Genomic DNA, 21,280 nt, shown 5'->3' on the forward strand with positions numbered 1-21,280 from the left:
ATAAAAATAGTATACATTTGTATTAGTAAACTGAGCACCTGTTATCCAGCCCAAAATCGCTTAGAGAAAAAACACTTACATCGAACTAGAAAAAAGGCGGCATATTGATAATCGTTCTCTGCGCTTCGCACGTGATTCGCTTCCAAAACGGCTTTTTATGCAATCGCGTGAGAACTCACGCATAGCAGGCAACACTCCTAAGTGTGCACTTAGCAAAATATGCCCACTTTCATCACACACCACATACCGCACACTGCAGCACTTCAGCGGCGCTCGGCTTGGTCAAAAACCACTTTGCCACTGGCTTATTAAACACGCGTGCAGAAACAGCAAGTTCACTATTTCGATTTCTGCCTCAAATATGTGTTTGCTTGCTATCGGCTTATTCGTCGCTTTGACTGACTGTCAGAAAGGCGGACAATCGGCAGCAACCAGCAGGCAACAACCTACTTTCCAACTCAGCGCAGGAGGGAAAGATTTTGGAATTCGCTGCTGGCTGCCGACTGTCGGCTGCCGGCTGCTGTCTTCATTATTTCTTTGAGTGCAAAAAACTTATTCTACTTAAGTTGTTGTTAAAAGCTACTTATGGCCGCCTCTGTTTTATGTGCTTTTCCTACAATGGAAGACACGGACGCTCACTGTGTTTGTCTGCGCTGTGAAAGAGCTTTTAGATTTTCGATTTTGATTTGGCTTCTTTAAGGTTCCTCTTTTATTATTATGATGCTGTACTGTTTTACAAGGTTCATAAGAAGCGTTCTAGCGGTTGTAAGCAGTCCCTTTTCATCACTGCTAGTGTGTGCTGTCTGTGTGTGCGGTCTTTGTGAAAATTTTCTGAAGTCTGCACGACGTTTTGCAGCATTGTCCTTCACTTCCTTTCCGCAGTGCACTGCTTTTGAATTATATTTAGCTCTCTTTGCTTTCTTTGTATCATGAAGCTCTGCAAGCAACGAAGTGAAAGACTCACGACACACTTTCTTTCACCTGCTGCTCTGTCTTCTTCGGCTTCAAATTAATACCAAAAGCTATATTTCCATTTTGTATGCCCGCCTGACGGGACATTTTCGACCGACTTGGCATTTGCGCAAAGCTTGCGTGTCCTTTTCAAGCCTCACCTCACGATTCATAAGTTGAGCACGGCCCGAGATGCTTGGGTGTTGATAAGCGCATCGTTTTGTAAAGGTATTGCGGCGCGTAGACCGAAGAAAAAGTGAAGGAATATGCCTTTTCTTTTTGCTCCATTTTCTAGCGTGTTTTAGAGCCTGCTTTTATTTTAATATGCTAAGGTCGCTAGCGTTTTTATGACACTCATTGTTTCATACCGTGTTGAGCGCAATCTGCTTTAAAAAGTATTTACTACAGAAGCCGAAAAAACTGGCTTTTCCCTACAATTTGTTGGCCACGTCTTGCCCCGCCATTTTTATTACTGTCACCTTATTGTTTGTGGAAATTGTTTCTGCTGTCACAGTCAGCGAAAAGATGTGTTCAAGTCAGCTACTCTGATCTGATTGCTGGACGAATGCTGGCAACCGAAATTTACTCTCTACTTGGACATGCGAGCTTAAAGAGAAGTCCCAGTAAACCAAAATATTATCAGTTTGATTGTATTCTCTATTTATCTCACATCTATTGTATGTTGAAGAAATCAGAGTAAGCTAGTTGAGAGAACAGTAAAACTAATAGTAGAAGAAGCGAAGGAGAGTTTGCCTGCCTTAAAAGGAACGACTCTTTTTTCTGGAAAGACTTCATCGAATGTAGTATAGCCTTTCTCGTTTTCCTTCAAAAAAAGTAAGAAAAGAAATCTTAAAAACTAAGTAAGTTTGTGGACTAAAACATCGAAAGTGATATTCGAAAAAGAGTAATTCGACCAAGAACTGTTCCATCAACCTACTAGTCGTTTCTTCTTTTTACAAGGCGGCGCCAATTGGATCTTTCCAACGGAGCGGAGGTCTTCCTCTTCCTCTGTTTCCTCCAGCGCGTGCTGCGTCAAGTACTGCCAGAGCTGAAGTGTTTTCATCCATTCGGACTACAGGATTTAGCCATCATAGGCTCTTATTTCGCTGAACTATGTCAATGTCGTCGTACATCTCGTACAACTCACCGTTTCATCTACTGCGGTATTTGCCGTTACCAATGTGTTAAGAGTCATACATCTTCCGCAGAATCTTTCTTTCGAAAACTCTTAACGCCGACTCTTTAGATATTGTCATCGTCCATGCCTCTGAACCTTATAGCAGGACGGGGATGATGAGAGAATCCTAGAATTTGGTCTTTGTTCGTTGATAGAGGACTTTAGTTCTCAATGGCCTACTCAGTCCAAAGTAGTGCCTGTTAACGAGAGATATTCTACGTTAGAGTTATTCTGCGTTGAATTTCGAAATTATCTACAACTTCGAAGTTATAACAGTCAACAGTGACGTGGGAGCCATGTGGCGAGTGCGATGGCTGTTTGTTTGATGACTGGAGATATTGCGTCTTGCCCTCGTTCACTACCACCCATTTGTTTCTTTCCTTACCCATTCTGAAGAAATCGGAATTAACGGCGCGGTTGTTGAGGCCAATGACACTCTTATCGAAGATTGTACCTTCTCTATTGAGATCTGCATTTCGAATTATTTTCTCCTCGGAAAGGTCCTTCCCGATCTTGACGGAGCTTTTGGTATTGCTCATCGTCAGTTTGCACAGCCGTATTAGTTTTTCGAGATACCAACTTCAGATTTAAAGGCAGCTTTTTTCATGCTATTAAAAGCAGCTTTGAAATCGCGGAAGAAGTCGAAACTTTTTTCACGGGTCTTTTCCAAGACTTGGCGTTTGGTGAATATCTGGTCAGTTGCTTATTTGCCTGGTCTGAAGCCACACTGATAAGGTCCAATCAGTTTGTTGACAGTGGGCTTTAATTTTGCACACAATACGCTCGACATAACCTTATATGCGATGTTGAGAAGGTTATCTCACGGTAGTTGGCGCAGATTGTGTCCCCCTTTTTGTGGATTGCATGCTTTCGTCCGACCATATTCTACAAAGCAGCTGATGCATCCTTACCAATTCTTCGCCGCCGTGTTTGAATAGCTCGGCCGGCAACACAGCGGCCCCCGCCGCTTTGTTAACTGGGTTCACTCCATCCACATACAAAAAAGTGTTTGGTTGTGTTTACTGTGTGCGGGTATTTTGTCGGGTCTGTTTGTCAGTTGTGAAATTGTTACTTTTTAAGCCAATATGTTTTATGATGTATGAAATTTGATGTTTTGTGTGCGATAACATTTTACACACTCGACTGCACTTTACTTTCGCTCCAACCACCAGCCACCGTTATCTCAGCCATCTTGGCCAGGTTTACTGCGGCGACAATATCAGATAGCATTCAAGCGGACGTACAAATGAGTGAAGACGGCGGCGACACAGACGGGATGGACACGTAATGTCAGTTTCCGTTCTTCACAAAGACACGATGGTCAAAAGATTCGTAGACGACAGCAACGGAACGGACTTACATTCAGTTATATTTAGTTTTTTTTTTCTCTTCAGTCTCGTTGATTTATCATTTTCTCATTACATGTTGTTTTGGTCGGTCGGCTGATTGGATGGTTATGTAACATGTTATGTGCCTCGTCGACAAACCATTCACGCAACTACTTAATGTGTGTCAGCAACACGCTCTCACATATAATAGCAGTTAAGGCGGCCATCAAATTTGTTACTTAAAGATTCGGGTTGAACTTATGGCAAAATAGTATTTTGTGCGACTGACTTACTTTTTGAGGGAAAAGTGCGTTTGACCTTTCGTCATGGGTTGGAATGCAATTGAAATTGTATCCGCTCAACTAAGCACCCTTGAACATGAGTTTTAGGTATGTTGGTATATTATTTAATGGCCTCAAAATGTCAAAGAAACTGTTAATTTATTCTAAAATTTTGACAGCATCGAAAGGCATGAAAGGGTTCAAATAGCTTTATTTTAATTTTGATTGTAGTTTGTATGACAGCTATCTGCTATAGTGGCCCAAACTGAGCCATTTCTTCGAAGATATTAGCGTAGCCACGGGCAAAAATCGGTGCCAAATTGCGTAAGGATATCTTGTCAAATAAAAGTTTTCTATACAAAGACTTTATTTGTACCGTTCAGTTTGTATGGCAGCTATACGCTATAGTAGTCCGATGTCGGCGATTCCAACAAATGAGCACGATACTGGGGAGAAAAATATGTACGCAAAATTTCAAATCGATATCGCAAAAACTAAGAGACCTCACAGAAGAAAGTCGGTGAGATAAAGAGAAGTAGAAAGCAAAAAATTTCGACTTTGGAACATTTTTTTTTTTTATTTTAGACTACTTGAAGCTTCTAAATAAATATAAGGATCTCATATTCATCCCATAAGCCTATCGCTTCTCTCACTTGCACATCTGTCCAACTTAGGACAATAATTAATTCTGAAGGCTTTAATAAAAATATCAACTTAGTATACTTTAACATCTCTACCTTCACCTAACTGTAAGGCATTTACTTTTACAGCGAGACAAAAAGTTCAACAAAAGTACAAAAGTTAGCATCGGAAAGCAAAGCACCACACCACTCTTCTAAGAGACCTCAGAATGAATAAGATGACGAATAATAAAAAAAAAAACAAAACACATTCAAAGCTTGCATATCTTGAGCAAATATTTATGTGAGTTTATTGACACGTACTTTGCATTTGTCTATGTATTTCGCAAAAGCGCAACAATAGCAATAATAACTTGTTATGTTTTTAAAAAATACTGACATTTTTTGCAACAATGAGAATACATAAGAATAGGGATAAAGGAAGTAAATAGGAAGACTAGCCTGAAACGGCGTCTCATTGGTAACTAAGAGAGTATATCCGAACAAAGCCACAGAAAAGCATTTGTTGTAAGAGCTAAGTAACAAGACAAGAATGAGAATTTTTTTGTGCGTATGAATGCATTTGTTTCGCGCGCTTCACTCAACTTATGGTCAACATAATTGGCCTACTGAGCGTACTGTTCGCAACACCAACACCTATCTTGAGACCCAGCATTCATTATTGGATAATATTCGACCGAATAGACCATGTCCAGTCCGCTGTAAAGAAAATATAGCAGCCGTAGCTGTGTGTGTATACGAAGACAGTGGAGAGTCGTTTCGGCTCGGTTCGCAGCAACTCGCGCTGACGTATGGAATGACTTGACGCATTTTATGTCGGATCTTAAATTAAAAGCGTACAAAACACAGCTTGTACTGAAGCCGTTCGACCTTCCCAAGCGACAATGCTTCGCTCTATGGACTCTTGAATAGTTCCAAGAAGATCCGACATTTTCGAGCAGAATTTCGTTCAGCAATGAGACCCATTTCTGGCTCACTTCTGGATATGTAAACAAGCAAAATATGCACAACTGGGACGAAGAGCAACCTGTCATTTAATCCAGAAAAAACAACGGTTTGATGTGGTGGTGTAGGCTGGTGGAGTCATCGATCCATACTTCTTCAAAATTGATGCCGGTGAGAACATAACCGTCAATGCCGACCACGAAATTATCGAAATTGATAACCGACTATTTGATGTCTGAAATTGAAGCTCGTGATCTCGGCGCCATTTGGCTTAAAAAGACGACGCCACTTCCCAACCATCGCATCAATCAATGAATTTATTGAGAGAACACTTTGGAGAGCAGATAATTTCACGTCTTGGTCCGAGCGATTGGCCTGATGTCACACCGTTGGAGTTTTTCCTGTAGGAATATGTAAAGTCTAAAGTCTAAATGGAAAATTCCGCTTCGAATCAGGCTTTGAAGCAAAGCATCACATGTGCAATTCGATAGTCGAAATGTCATGGAACGAGTTATCGAAAATTGGACTCAACAGATGGACCAATTGACACGTAGCTGTGACCAATATTTAAAAGAGATGATCTTCAAAAAAAAAATAAATGCCAAAGAATGATCTTTGGAACGATAATCAACATTCCCCATTAAATTTGAAGTCCCTGTGTCTTTTTTTTAATTGGGAAGCCTCGGTATGGAACACCCTTTAAAAGAACCACCATTGAAAAATTCGTTATACTTCTGCCACTTACTACCTCCAAAAGACTTCCAGATGTTAAAAAAATAACGAAGATTTTCAAAATCAAACTCTTCACTGAAATGAGTACTTTCTACAACAAAAGCCTCCTTACAGCCGAAATCAAAATTCAGTTTTCCATACCAAAAACATTAGTCAAAAGAAAGAAAATATGTCAATAACACTCGCCACAAGAAAAATAACAGCAACATTATGAATGCATACCTGTCAAGAGCAAACTTTATGCTCACCACAATGGTATACAAAATGAAAGTCTGCATAAAATAGAAGCAAACATCTGCAACACACAACAAAGGTGCATACACGCCCTTGCAGTGGCGCAAAAAGCCGCACTTCGCTCAAAGCAGCAAAAGGTTATTGAGTGTTTGCTTGTGATTTGTGACAACGGCATTTGTGACACATGCAACAAATACCGCTATGTACCGTTATTTGAAGCGCTGCACAGGCAACCACGACAGCTTGTGTTATACACGCTGCAGCCAAGGCAACAAACCGACTCGGAAATCAAAAGAGAAGTATACTTTTCAGCGCAGGCAAAGCAAATGCAGCTAAAACAAAATATTATAATTTCATAAAGCTCGGTGTGGCATATAACCTTATATTTTTCTTGCAAGCTTTATCCCTAGGCTTAAGCAACACACACACACTACTTTATAGACACACATGCTTAAATACAATCATACACAGGCATTTACACTCACACACATGCATTTACTTTGCTTTGAATTTTGCCTGCTTTTGCGCGCATCTTCACTATCCATTTTTACTTACATAAAATACTTTCAAGACACTCGAGCACCGGTTTTCAAGGCTCATGCCACGCCATCTTCCAAGGCTTTGTACTCACACATTGTTTGTTGTTGTTGTAGCAGCAAGGTGAGCGCGTTTGTGTGAGTGCTGCTGGCGCTTTCTTTGTATTCGCGCTGATTTCATTTCTAGTTGAGTAAACAAACACGAGTACAAAGTTTTCTTAGACACCGCAGCAGACGCATAAAGCACATGTGAACACGGCTGCACAATCACACACATGGCGCAAGAAATAGGGAAGCAGTAAACACACTGTAGAACAATAAAGATAACAACATTTGTGGCAACAAACAAAAAAACATAAGAAAAAGGAAAAATACATTTTGTTTGCGATAATAAAGCAACGCATATGGCGCATGGTGTGTATTGTCGCCAAGGGGATAACGCGGCTAAGGAGCTGCAGCAATAGACGCAATAACGCCGAAAGCACTCAACTTTATAGCACACCCTAGTGCCATATGTGTCATTGAGGGGCACTCAACATACGTCTTTTACACTCAGTTTCTTTCACCCTCGCTTTTTGTCTTCCACCTCTTATTTTCTTTCTTTGCTCTTTCTTATTTTCTAGACTACGCTGCTTCTTGCTCCTTTTTTCTCTTTCTATTCTTTCTTTGTTATTTTTTCGCATTTCGTACCCTTATGTAACCCTGCGCTTTAAGTTACTTCCCCGCCTCAGTCACCCGAGCAGTTAACGGTATATGTAATCAACACCGAATGATGTGAAAATCACATGTAGCATGAACTGTGAATTATTTTATTTCACGGCAAGTAGGGGGGTTAGACTTTTAAGATACTTAAGTATACACATACATACATATGTAGGTAGCATGTGCATTTTATACCTTATAGGCGAGGGTTTGCATTATAAAACCATTCATACCATTAAGCGCCTTCGATTCGCCATTTCTTTACACGCTACCGAGGTCTGCTTTACTACTTAAATGTCAAATGACTGTCAAAAATAAAAATACAAAGTAATTTTTTATACCCTGAACAAGGTTTATTTTGACAAGAGATCTTCCCAAAATTTGACATTATCCAAACAAGGGTATAATTTTACGCCAAGATCTGAAATTAAAGCGTACAAAATACAGATTATTCAAGAACTGAAGCCGCTCGACCGTCCCAAGCGACATAGCTTCGCTCTATGGGCTCCTAAAAAGTTCCAAGAAGATCCAACATTTTCGAGCAAAATTTTGTTCAGCGAGGTCCATTTCCGACTCAATGGGTATGTAAACAACCAAAATTATCGCATTTGAAACGAAGAGGAACCTGAAAAGATTCAAGAGCTTCTATTTCATCCAGAAAAAACAACGATTTGGTGTGGTTTGTGGTCCGGTGGAATCATTCATTCTTCAAAACTTTTGCCGGCGAGAATGTAACCGTTAATGGCGCCATGATAACCGACTATTTGAAGCCTCAAATTGAAGCCTGTGATCTCGGCGACTTCAACAAGACGGCATCGTTTTCCACAAAGCGCATCAGTCAATGACTTTATTGAGAGAACACTTCGGTGAGCAGATAATTTCACGTTTTGGGATGGTCGATTGACCACCAAGATCGAGTGATATCACACCGTTAGACTTTTTCCTGTGGGGATATGTAAAGTCTAAAGTTGAAAGAGATAATCTTCAAAAAATAAATGCCAAAGAATGTTCCTTCGAATGATTCCCCATAAAGTTTGAAGTTTCCTGAGGCTGAGGACATGTTAGTGCATGAGGAAGTACTGGGCATGAGGAAGACATGTGAAGTTTTATTGTAGAACTGCGGGAGGATGTACAAAGCAACCGTTTACACAGACAGCCAACCAGCCGGCACTACTAGCCTTGTGGTCGCCAAAGATCAACTCCTGCGTAGTAAAGAAAGCAAGGACGGCTTTAATCTCACTGGCAGTTGAACTCAACCTATTCATAATTTAGATTCCCGCCCATAGAAACATTTTCGGCAACGAAAAAGTAGAGGAGTTGACTAAATGAGGAGGCTTTCTAGACGAATCCGAGATAGAGACAATACGTAATTTGAAGAAGCTGTGCAATATTGATGGAGATCTACAGCCAAACTTAGAATAATGAAAGAGATATGACCAACCTAAAATAAAACTCAGGACTTATTGCATAGGTCCAGGAAAAATATATACAACTTACAGCTACCATATCGCGGTACTGGCCATTTGAAGAATATGCTATAAAAATGAGAATGTTGTACAATAACACTTGACATAGCTGCAAACTCGAAAAAGCAACGAAACGGTCCTTCACTACCTCAGTGAGTGCCCAGCTCTATCACAAACCAAACACAGATTTTTTGGAATCCATCAGATGTCTATGTCTATCCACAAAAAGCATAATAGAATACAACAATGAAACGTGATATCAAGATAAGCCTTACGTATAAATGGTACTACTAGCGCTAATTGTGGCCGAAGGGCAGCACTCTTGCCTATCTGCCTACCAAGCACAAGAGCTGCAAGCCTATGTGAGTAACTGGTATAGTTTGTTCGATTGGTTACAATCTAATGCTTGACGAATCGGAACACTATTATTATTGTGAAATTTGACATTTTTACAGACCTTTTTTGAGAGCTTTAAGTCATCTAAGTGCTTCGTTATACAATGATATGTTTTGTAAGAAAATTGTAGATATAATTTGGAAATTGAAGAGAAATATAATCCATTGCTCATAAAAATATGTTGTGCACCATTGCTTCGCTGTAAATTTGAGCTCGTGAAAATAAATCTTTCGAAAAAGGTTATAAAACATTGTAGCATTTGCAATCATAAATTTCGGTACATAATTTACATTTGCTTATAATGAACAAAGATTGTGACAGTTAGAACTTTGCTAGTAACTTCTTACAGTCAAATTGCTCTCTGGGAAATTGTGGCAAAATATTCACATCCGCTGGCAGCCGAAATGTAGAAACGCGAGAATTTCCCACGAATTTCCCTATCCAAGCACATATCTCAATAGAAATAAATAACAACTTTTAGTTATGTTACTTTGAAAAGCCAAAATAAGTGACTAAAATAGAAAACAATAACAACGCAAGTGAGCCTAGTGCGAAGTATCGCTGTTGCAATAACGTAACAACTTGCCACATAAATAATACTTGCCAACATAAGTGGATTGCAACAGATTGGCAAACATGGCCAGAAACATGACCAGAAACACCGACACACACCCGCGTACGCAAAAGTGTTGTACCCACGCGATCTCACACGCGCAAACTGCACCACACTTGTCGCACCACGAGCACGCATACTAATTTACCAACATACCGCACAACAACAATAGTAACATATGAACACGCAGTGAAAGTTCGGGACCGCCAGCGCATATCTTGAGCGTGTTCGGCAAGCGCAACAACAACAAATGGGTCATAACAACACCAGTGTCGAGAGCCACAATCGCGCGTTGTGCAGCAGTAATGCCGCGAGCAACGCGAAAACACGAGAACTAACACCAACTTTTCGACGCTGCAAAACTTACGCCTTCGCCGTCGACGGCAACACCAATGCCATGTGCAACTTTCGCTGCTGCTGCTGCAACAGCTCATTTTATTGCTATTACACTTGATACAACTAAAACACTTTTGCAATGATTTAGAAGTTCATTTACACACACACACACACACACACTCATTTGCATAGTCGATGGTAACTTACACATGAAAGTTGCTTGAAGTGCGACACTGAGGGGTGTATATTTCAGCAGAATTTCAACAAGAGAGAGGAGGCAACCATGTGTGCGTGCTTTTTAGGGTCGCATATAGCCCTAAGGAATAATATTATTATTAGTTGTTATTGTTATTGGTAAGGCAACAAGTTACAAACGCGAATGATAACATTCAGAAATTCATCTGTGCTCTCTTATTTTGATATTAAGTTAACTTTTCGCTATCAGTAGGAACAGGCCTGTGCTCTGTGTATCCTCTTACGTTCTCCTACTACATAGCTGGACTTTGCGGGAGCTTGGCCAGCGCTGAAAACCATCGGCACAAGATCGATCGAAAAAGATCTAGTGATTGCCCTATTGGCGTCCATGCAATAAGGCTGGGAATCTTAGCAGACGTCATCTGCAGAAGCTGTATGAAATAAGATAAGCTGGAAACAACAAAACACTTCCTTCTTTACTGTCCCGCACTGGGAGCGCATACCTTCAGAAATCTCACCGAACTGGCAGGAATGGAAATTGAACGTCTGAGTAAATTTGTATTGGCCACTAAGTGTTTTGCTAATTTATAAGTTCGAACATAGGAATTCTTCTTTTCTATGGCTTCACAAAGGACTACATAAAGCAATCCCACGTGCGATCTCTCTAGATCAGTTATCTAACCTAATCTAAGCTAACTTGTCCATCAATCCTAAAGGTTAGAAATAAAATACGTGTCTCTTAGACCCTTCAAGGGTTTGCATAAGACACATTCAAACTAGAACTTCACGGAAACTAATTCTACATAATCGGCTAGTAGGTCACCGACATGATACGATTCCCTAGTCTGATTTCAACTGATAACTACAGTGCTGATACAGAGGTCTGGCATAAGGACTAAGTATTGGTATATAGATCAATATATCGTCGATAGCCAGGCGGAAATTAAGGCAATACTCTCACACAGTTTTACCTTAGAGAATGTCCGTGGAAGCAAGGAGGTAGATGTGGTAGCTGCCGGAAAGAGGCTGCATATATACTGGGTTCAAGGCCACAAAAAAATTCTGGGAAACGAAATAGCTGAGGATATTGCCAAAAGTTCCATCCGTCTGACTGCCGAAGAAGAAATACGGATGTCACCAAAAACCGACATACCAAAATTCCTAAAAGGCTGATAGACTGATCAGGGCGAGATGGAATCCTTAAAATACATGCAAGATCTCCAGATGATGTTCAAAAATCCAGAAGAAAAAAACACATGATTTTTACTCATAAGGTCTCGAAAGGGCTACAGGACGGTTGTTGACCATAAAGCGCAGGGAAGTAGGCATGATAGAAACGCTGAAACACCTTCTACGCTTCTGTGCAGTCTTATATAGAACTCGTCTTAGATATCCAGGAGCTTTCCAGTTCAGGGGAGTAGATGAAGTATCCAAATCAGATATAATGTCGCTCTAAAAGATCCCAAAACGCTTTGACGTCCTAAATGACAAATACTTTAGCTTAAATTAAACTTAACCTCCATCTGCAAAAATTAAAGACCAATAGGTCTACAGAGAGCTTTACAGATGGCCAGTATAAACTGACCTAACTCAGTTAGTTCTGCTTTCTCCACTTTCAAAAAAGAAGCGAAGAAAATGGGCCTGGTAGTGAACGAGGGCAAGTCGAAAGTTCTCCTTTCATCAAACAATCAATTGAGAAGTAAAGTCCTCCCTCCACGAACAAAACCAAACCCGACAAGATAATCATCCTCACCCTCCTAAATGATGCAGAGGCATGGACGATGAAAACATCTGATGATTTGGCGTTACGAGTTTTCGAGAAGAAGGTTCTGAGAAGATTTTTGGTCTTTTGCACATTGCCAATGGCGAATGGAATGGAATGATGAGCTGTAAGAGATATACAAGAACTGGCCTTGTCAGTTGAATGTGGAGTTGCATTGCAACCGGGTTCCAGACCCAAGACCAAAGCACGGCAGAGGATTTAGATGGACTTCGAACCCTACCAAGGTGGTTAGTGTGTCCACACTGCACTGGTACTGAATGTGCTTAGCATTCTCAGGGCGCTGATCAATGCATTGATTTGATCCGCTGTGCTTCTGAGCGCCATGGGGTAAGACTTTCGTTAGCGGGTACCCACGTTAAACACAACGGACGTTGTACAAGATATACAACAATGACATAGTTCAGCGAATAAAGAGACAGCGACTATATTGGTTAGGTCATGTCGTCCAAAATGATAAAATACTCCAGCTCTGAGAGTACTCGACCCACCTTCTTCTATTAGCTTCAAATTTCCTTACGAAAAATATAATGACGCGCTTTGACGTTGTAATCGATCATATGTACTTGTACATATATATAGCCCCGGTCCTGTTTACTTAGCACCATTTTTAGCAATATATATATTTTTAAGCAGTGTTATCGCATTGAAAAATGTGTTGAAATTCCCACACATATTAATTTTGTAAAGTATATAAAAAATAGTACAGTTAAGAGCATAAAAATGTACTCACATTGTCATAATTGATAACGCGCTTGCTGTCACCACTACAAATTAGGCGCAGCTGAACATTTGCGTTGCCTGAAATGAAAGAAAGAAAGGACATTATTATTATGGAGAAGTGTGAATGGGGAAATATTTTTTTACAAAAGTTTCGTTCATTTTAAACACATTTATAAAGGGGTCAACATGGCAGGCCATTAAAACTAATGCAAAAGGGATGTAGTCATAATGAGTGTAATGAAAACATTTGCTAAAAACTAAACAAAAAAGCAGCAACAAAGTTGTTGAAATCCCAAATATTAGCTCTCTTTAAATAATATCTATTATGAGTGCTATGTCATTTTCGCTTATCTGCACAGCTTACAATTTGAAAAGTTAACGCCACACAACTATATGCCAGCACGGATACAAAGGCGCATAAACGAGTCCCAAAACCAAAATTCGAGAAAGCAGTCAAGCAGCGAAAGTGACTGAAGGCAAAACTTTTGCTTTTATGTGTCAATCAAAAGTGAAACAACTTTCATTTGCATGTGCCGTAGTTCAAAAGCTGGCGGTGATGAGAGAGAAGTTGGATGGGGCAGAGTCCCTGAACAAGCGTTGCAATTACAAACAACCCCAATTTTTTATTACAGCCCACAAACAAAGCAAAATAGTAATTATAATTATAAACAACAACAAACAGACAAGCAAACAAACGATTTAGAAATAACATGGTGCTGTGTGTATGAAGCAAAAAAAGAGCAAATTATATAAGAACTGTATTTGGGAGGTGGACAGCAATTGGAGCAATGTATGCCCAGGAAGACTGCATATATTATCCACCGCAGATCAAAAGCTTTGCTGTCAGCTGTTGGGTAAATGTAGACAGGGTGGCACATAAATTTAAAACAAGTAAAATATTGCAGTAAAGAAGAATAATGTAGGAGTAATTATTTCAAGGTATAATACGTGAGTAGAAGGCATTGGGAATGATTTTTGATCTGAGCAAGGTTAGGCAGTTTACAACCGAGCGTCAATCGTTTTTCTTTTCCACTTTTTAGCGCCAAATGAAGCTTCCAAGTGTGCCAGGTCCTTCTTCTTACAAGCAGAGTGGAGGTGTTCCACTTCCTCTGCTTCCCCCAGCGGGTATTGCATCGAATACTCTCAGAGCTGGAGCATTTTCATGCATTCAGACGATATGACTTTCGCTGAACAAGATCAATGTGGTCATATATCTCTTTCATCTCAGCGTTCCATCTACGGTATTCGCCGTTGCCAATGCGAAACGGACCACAAATCTTCCGCAGAAGTTTTCTCTTGAAAACTCGTAACGCCCACTCACTGTTGTCATCGTCCATGTCTCTGCATAATATAACAGAGTGACTTTGTGAAGTTTGGTCTTTCTTCGTCGAGAGAGGACTTTACTTCTCAATTTCCTGCTCAGTCCGAAGTATCGCCGGACGTTCTTAGTGTTAATGCTAGTTCCAAGGTAGACATAATTATCGACGAAGTTATAACTATGACAGGCGCAGTTTAAATGAACCAGTCCGAGTAAAATTTGATTAGATGGTACTTCTTGTTCTTGAACATAATTACAGCCAGTTTTAATCATGCTCTAATATAAAATACATATATGACCCTAAAATCTAAACCGAAGCCGAGATTTCAGTAACATAAGTAAAGTGTCATTTATGAATGAAATCTTAGAGGAAATTTCCTTGCAAAGATAAACAAAAGAAACCAGAAAAGCACCTGTCATCTGCATATTAATTTGTCTCATTGTGTAAAGCTGATTATGAGCGAGACTATTTTCTCTTCCTGCCTGCTGTGTGTGATTAAAATGAAGTTAATTTTTTGTGTAGAACTGCACATGTGCTTTTTAAAAGCTTTACCTAGTTAAGTTTTTCTAGGAACATTTTTTTTTTAATTTTACCATTCTCACACGATAAGTCTTATACACCTTCTCATTAGAGCAACAGCGTTATAAAAATATATGCATGCAAATATCACAACATTATAGGGAAAAAATAAATAGTGAAGCATGAGCGTTAAGAAATACACGAACAAGTAAATGTGAGGCACAGCAAAGGGAAAAACGATGTCAGTGAAGAAAATGACGAAAATGAAAATCCCTCAGATTTGTACTTTTAATCGGACAACAAGAATGAAAGTGGCTATACCAACTTGAGTGCTTTTCTGCGTAATAGCAAATACTATAAGAGCACCAGAGAGAGATGGAAACGAAAGCCAGTGTGCCACAGTCTGAAATGCTGCCATTGATGGCACTAAAACAATGAGCGAAAGTTGTGGAACCGCACGAAAAAATTTTACTTTTTTACGGATTTTGAAGGTAGCCATTTGATTCGGGAACAAAATCACCCAAAAAATAGACTCAATTGAGATAGCAGATTTTCTACAATTTCAACACACTTTTTATTTTAATGGAAGCTTTAGATATAGAATAGAATTACGGAACACCTTACTGTCAGATATGTGACTAAAACGAAAGTATGTATATAATTAGCTTAGACTACGTTCGATATCTAATTTTTGTTCGCCAGATAGATAGACGAGGATTGCACCGTGACCTTAGGTCTAATGTGCCTCAGATACAGAAGTATATCTCTTTTATTTTCTACTCAAGTTAGATGATCACGTTTCAAACCGAAATAAAGTCACTTATTAATTATTATAGAATAGTTGCCACAAAAATTCATGTACGGCCCCATAAGAATCGGCGAAAAATACATGAATCCAAGCATATGCCGTGAAGTGTGCCAGAAGTTCTTCACAATCTGTATATGTAAGTAGGATAACAGCCCGTAGTTGTCGCCGACTTGCCGCAGCCGTCGTCGACATATTAAAAATTCATAGACCACGGAAACAAGGCAAGTTTTTTTCCATTATCTGGCGGATTTCATTTTTAAATTCCTGCTGCTTTCGGTACTTTCTTGTATTGGTTTTTCCAAACGATGTTGCAAAAAGATGAGATGATGAAAAGAAAAACGGAAAGGTATATGTATGTTTGGCATTGGTTTGCAGAATAAACAGCGACACTGACATGCCGCGCCGAGCTGCAGTGCTGCAACAGCAGCAATGGAGCTAAGCGAGCGCAAAGCTGCAGCGCATATGGCGGAGAATAAAGCGCCGTTGGCATAGCTTGCAATGGGAGCAAAAACAAAATCGCACTGCAAACAAGGATGCGACCTGGAACAGTGCAAAGTGAGACGGGGAAAAAACGGAAGTAAGACGATGCACTCATCCGGCTTCCATATGCAAGAAAACGCTTCGCAACATGGCTGGAGAATGTGGTTTTTATTTAAAGCTCAACAAAAAGTGTGTGCATGTGTGTGTTGGAGCACATGGTGTTTCAATAGGTAGGAAGTTAATTGAAAAATATTTAAAGATTTGGTTAGTTAAGGTCAGGTCACAGGACAGAACGTTGTAGCAAAGATAACAGATGGTCCCACTTGACGCTCCCACGCTGTGCACACTGGTCTTTTGTGATTTCCCTAGATATGGATCATCAGACCGTGATAGATCGACAAAACATTGTTCTTCGCAGCGTGCGCGCACCGACTGGATTCGGTAGAGGGTGTTCCTAGCTAACGAACGAGCGGCTGGTCAGTTATCTCCGAGCAACTGAAGAATCAGGACAAACATTTTCACGCGACGTGTTTCTGTGAGTGGTGCAAGCCGAAAATGCAGCGTTCGTTTGTTAAATTCTGTATGAAACTCGGTAAATCTACGACAGAGACGTTTGATATCAAGCTGGCTTACCCAAATGTTGCTTTAGCAAGAAGTGATGTGGTTCGGTGGCTCAAGGCCTTTTTGGAAGACAGAAAGAATGAGCAACTCTAAAGTGAAAACGATGCTCATTGTCTTTTTTGACATCATAGGCATCGTACACCATGAATTTGTTCCTCCTGGACAAACCGTCAACGCCAAGTTTTACGTGGAAGTTCTTACGAGACTCAAAAGTAGGGTCAATCGGGTCTGGCAAGACATCGCAGCCGATTGGAAGTTGCCCCACGACAACGCCTTGGCTCACACCGCCTTTTTTGTGACCAAGGCCGACATCCCAACCATTCTGCAGCCTCCCTACACCACAGATCTGTTCTTTTTTGTTTCCTTGCCTGAAAAAGCCGATGAAATGGGATCCAAGCATTCTACTCACTATTCCAGAGAATGCCTTCAATGCTTGAAAATGGCGCTAGCAGCGCTGAATCGACGCAGAAGGAGCCTATTTTGAAAGTTTTTACAAAATTTTAACGATTGGCTCAATATATTTTTTAAATCGACTCAGTCCTATTACTTTCCGGACAAACCCTGTATCAATTCCCGCTACCTCGCTAAGTTCGGCGAAAATATGTCCACCTTGATGTCACAAATTCAGTCTAGCAAAAGCTGGACAGTTCAGAAGAAAATCTAAGCATCCTTATATTCCTCGATACAACTTTGAGAACTTGCCATCTGACCAATTAATCTTACTTAAGACTTCGGGACTTCCGCAATAGTTTTTCTAACTGTTTTAGAAGTTTTCTTTTATTTCTTCTCCTCCTTCTTTATTCTCATCATCGTTGCTTTCAGACGTAGGCTACATTTGCTATTAAAGCACCCTTTATTTCACTTGCCAGCCAGCATTTTGCGAAAGTGCTGCTATTTATGTAAGCTGGCATGGCAGTTAGGATGAGTCGCGATAATATCCGTAGGGGAAGCCAAAGCGCGAAATAGCGAGATAAGCGTGAAAGACAAAACAAGCGAAACGGGACAATTGCCAATTCTAATGTGATTTACAGATTATATATACTTACATAAGCAGACGAATGAGTGGCACATACGTAAAATGTGAAAAAGTAACGGAATAGCGATTAAACGTTAAATACACTTGACTCCACAGCAAGACTGCCGGCGAATGCTCGCAAAGCGGATACAAAAATCTGGCAACGACGTTGCGGTAAATAAATGAAACCGTTTTGGATTTTGAAGTGAGTTAATCTTAACTAAATGCAGTCGTAGAATAATAGATCATTTTCATTAGTCACTGACTGGGTGCTTTTAGCCGAAAAGTGCTTTAACAGTTTTAAATATAAACATATGTTAGAAAAACAAGCAACCATCAGGGAAATTTAATTAAATAAATAAAAAATATTTTTTAAGTAAATAAATAATATTATTTAAAAAAGTTTTGGGGCCTCCCTCGCTGGATTACCTTTTTAGTAGGAGATTGGAAATAACTTGTGCTAGTTCAACCACAAAAAATTTTAAATAAACCAAAAGCTTTAAAGTCAACAAATCTGTCACTCACAGCTTTCTATGAAATATATCGCATAAATAGTAGGTATAGAATAATTTGAATAAATACCCTTCCTTTTTTATTTATAACTGTAATAAATAATAATAAATGTTTATTCCACTCACCGCATGGCGCTTCTGTAGTGAAGAACAAATTCACCAAACCCTGAGAGTAATCAGTTTCAGCTTTGCGATGATTGCCGCAAATGTTGAGTTTAAACTCATCTTTACCGTTGGGAATCTAATGAAAGTTCACAAAGGAGTGAGAGCGAAAAACGTACATAAAAAATAAAATATCATCAGCAATATTTTAATTACAATTAATTATAATAAAACTCAATTCTCAACCAAAAATAAGCGGAAATGCACTAATTGGCTTACCTTTATTTGACCAGCGTCGGTGAAAGGCGCCTTTTTCAGTTCGTAATGGAAATTAATGTCGTCGTTAATTATTTCGCAAGTCTCCTCATTAAAAGTGCACATGTGTGAGGGGCATATTACGTTCGTCATCCACTGGAATTCGTAAAGACAATCTGTAATTGTCTGCAGAATTGGTTTGCCCTGCAATGAAATGAAAAAAACAATAAACGAATAAAGTAAAAAAATGTCAAATAAATACGTATGTATATTGTTATATCGGTTGCAAAATGGTTAAGTTTACTTAAGTAAGTAAGGGTTAAGTTTTTCTAACCAATTTATTTCCAAATTGACGTTATACACTTCATTATTAACAACAACGATAGGGACGCTACAAAAGTAGACCGATTGGGACAGCAAACGACGCTATATATTTTCCCGCCCTTTTGAGATTTCTCTTCAGTTAGGTTTGCCATTTCATCACGGAAAGATATACATACGATCGAACAACGAGTCGAAATTATTAAAATTTACTACCGAAATTCGGAGTCAGTGGCCTCAACTTTAAAAGCGCTACGTCCAATTTATGGTCATCAAAATCGTCCTGTAAGATCAAAAATTGAGCGGCTAGTGGAAAAATTTTAATCCACAGGCACAGTACAAGATATTCCCGTGTCAGTGAGACAAAAAAGTGCTCGTAGTCTCAAAAATATTGCTGCCAGTAGCGCATCAATTGAGAAAGACTCCAATCAGTCTCTCACTCGACGTTCTCAAGCGTTCGGCATCTCTGTGGCGTCGTTGTGGCTAATTTTGCGAAACGATCTAGGTCTACATCCTTATAAGATCGAATTGACAAAAGAACTGAACCCGCTTGGCCGCCAAATTCGGCATATCGATGCCTTACTTTCTCAACCTCGCATCTTAAAAAAGGTAACTTTTCAGGAAAGAAAAAAAACTGCTTATTTATTTACCGTCACTGTTTATGCAAAAATTGAAATGCAATTATTAAGGAATGAATTAAGGCGATGTACATAAGTAAAAATAATATACTTATCTTTTTTAGTTTACGCATAAAACGAATTTTTTAAGATACGAGTTTACTGCATTAAAAATCATTTTCATTTTTGAAACTTGATTAAAAAGATACTCGTTTGCTGCACTTATATGTATACAACGAAGATATTTCAAAATAATTTAATGAAAACAATATTTTGTTTGAAATGAAAGTTTTATTGTTTAGAGAATATTATAAAAAACAGAATTCATATTAATTTATTTTAATTTAATCCTATTATTGGTATGGCAAGTTGTCATAAAATGAATGATAGTCAGCTGGAATCATACGTTTCAAGTCTTGCAAGTCGTCATATTTTCTTTTAGAAATCGGAAGTTGCTGATTATAGAGGCCCGGTATTACTAAGTCATCATTGTGCTGCACTTGTGGTCGCAATTTACGATGAGGTAATAGTTTCCACTCTTCATCAAAACATAATTTATATTGAACTCCGTCATTTAAGGTATATTTGAGAGCTCGCAAATCAACAACGCATGGATCGCCCTTCTTAGTGCCTGGTCGAATTGACTTCAAGTCATTTATTTGAGAGAAATCGCGGAAAAACTTGTGATTTAAATAATTAACGCAATAAGGTTGCGACAATCTGGATTGGTTTATAACCATATTAAAATCAGCTGGCACATAGAGTTCTCTTCCTTTCTTCTTCCGTTCTATGGAGGCATGTACAGAATCGCACTCCATTTGAGTGTGGCCTACTACCAAATATTTTTGTTGAATTTCTGAATGGTGAGTTATTGCATACTGTTGCAAGGCATTCGAAAGTGTCACGTTTCGATTTTGGGCACAGCACCCGTCACTGTAAATTATTATCGGTTTCGATTTATCTTCCAATTTCTCTAAAAAGTCCGACAAACACGAAGTAAAGACATTAGAGTCCATGCCGCCTTCGGCTTCATGCCAGACATAGCAAGTAACATTTTTATCAAATTCGTTATAAATTGTGAATTGGTGCACACAGAGTTTTGTTTTGAAGTAGTTTGCTCCAGTTGAAAGTAGAGGAATTGTTTGCACTGCTTGCAAGTCTACTGTGAACATTTGAATATCGCCTTTTAAACAAAGTTCCTTGTCTTCGGATTTCTCTTTCTTAGCACGCTCCTTATTTTTTATATGAATCTGATATTCAAACTCTGGGACATTTGTATTTTTGTAAGCAAAGCAGATATCACATTGGTCTTTTTTGGGCTTGAATATACTTATATTGGCTTTGTGTGCAGCGTCTAAAAAGCATTTGTACGTGGCTTTTTCAGTCTCATCAATGTTGCGATCTATCAAATATTTTTCAAAATCTTTGTAAACTTCTACCCAAGTTTTGTACTCCACGTCGACATATTCTCTATTTGTACTTTGTCGGCAATAATGTGAAGGCATTTTAGGCAAATTCTGTAGAAAATAGTTCACGTGATTAACTTTGGCAACGTTTGTTTTGCTTTTTCGATTTACTGTTTTACTTTTCTTTACCAAGCCAAGGTTGCTTGTATGTAGATTGCCAGTAACCCATTTGGACACGCTCCATTCACCAAGAGACAGCGTACCCAAAA

General features: G+C 39.3%; 1 protein-coding gene across 1 annotated transcript in view; it reads right to left on the bottom strand.

Moving 5' to 3' along the window:
- Nucleotides 1–21,280, bottom strand: part of LOC125776600 (cation-independent mannose-6-phosphate receptor-like) — a gene marked incomplete at its 5' end in the record, with an annotated part of 99,528 nt that overhangs the window by 71,200 nt on the left and 7,048 nt on the right. The window contains 3 exon segments of the mRNA XM_049449751.1: nt 13,047–13,114; nt 18,437–18,551; nt 18,692–18,871. Of these exon segments, the coding sequence (XP_049305708.1) occupies nt 13,047–13,114; nt 18,437–18,551; nt 18,692–18,871 (363 nt within the window).

Source organism: Bactrocera dorsalis, chromosome 2 (genome assembly GCF_023373825.1).
Source record: "Bactrocera dorsalis isolate Fly_Bdor chromosome 2, ASM2337382v1, whole genome shotgun sequence".
Lineage (NCBI taxonomy): Eukaryota > Metazoa > Arthropoda > Insecta > Diptera > Tephritidae > Bactrocera > Bactrocera dorsalis.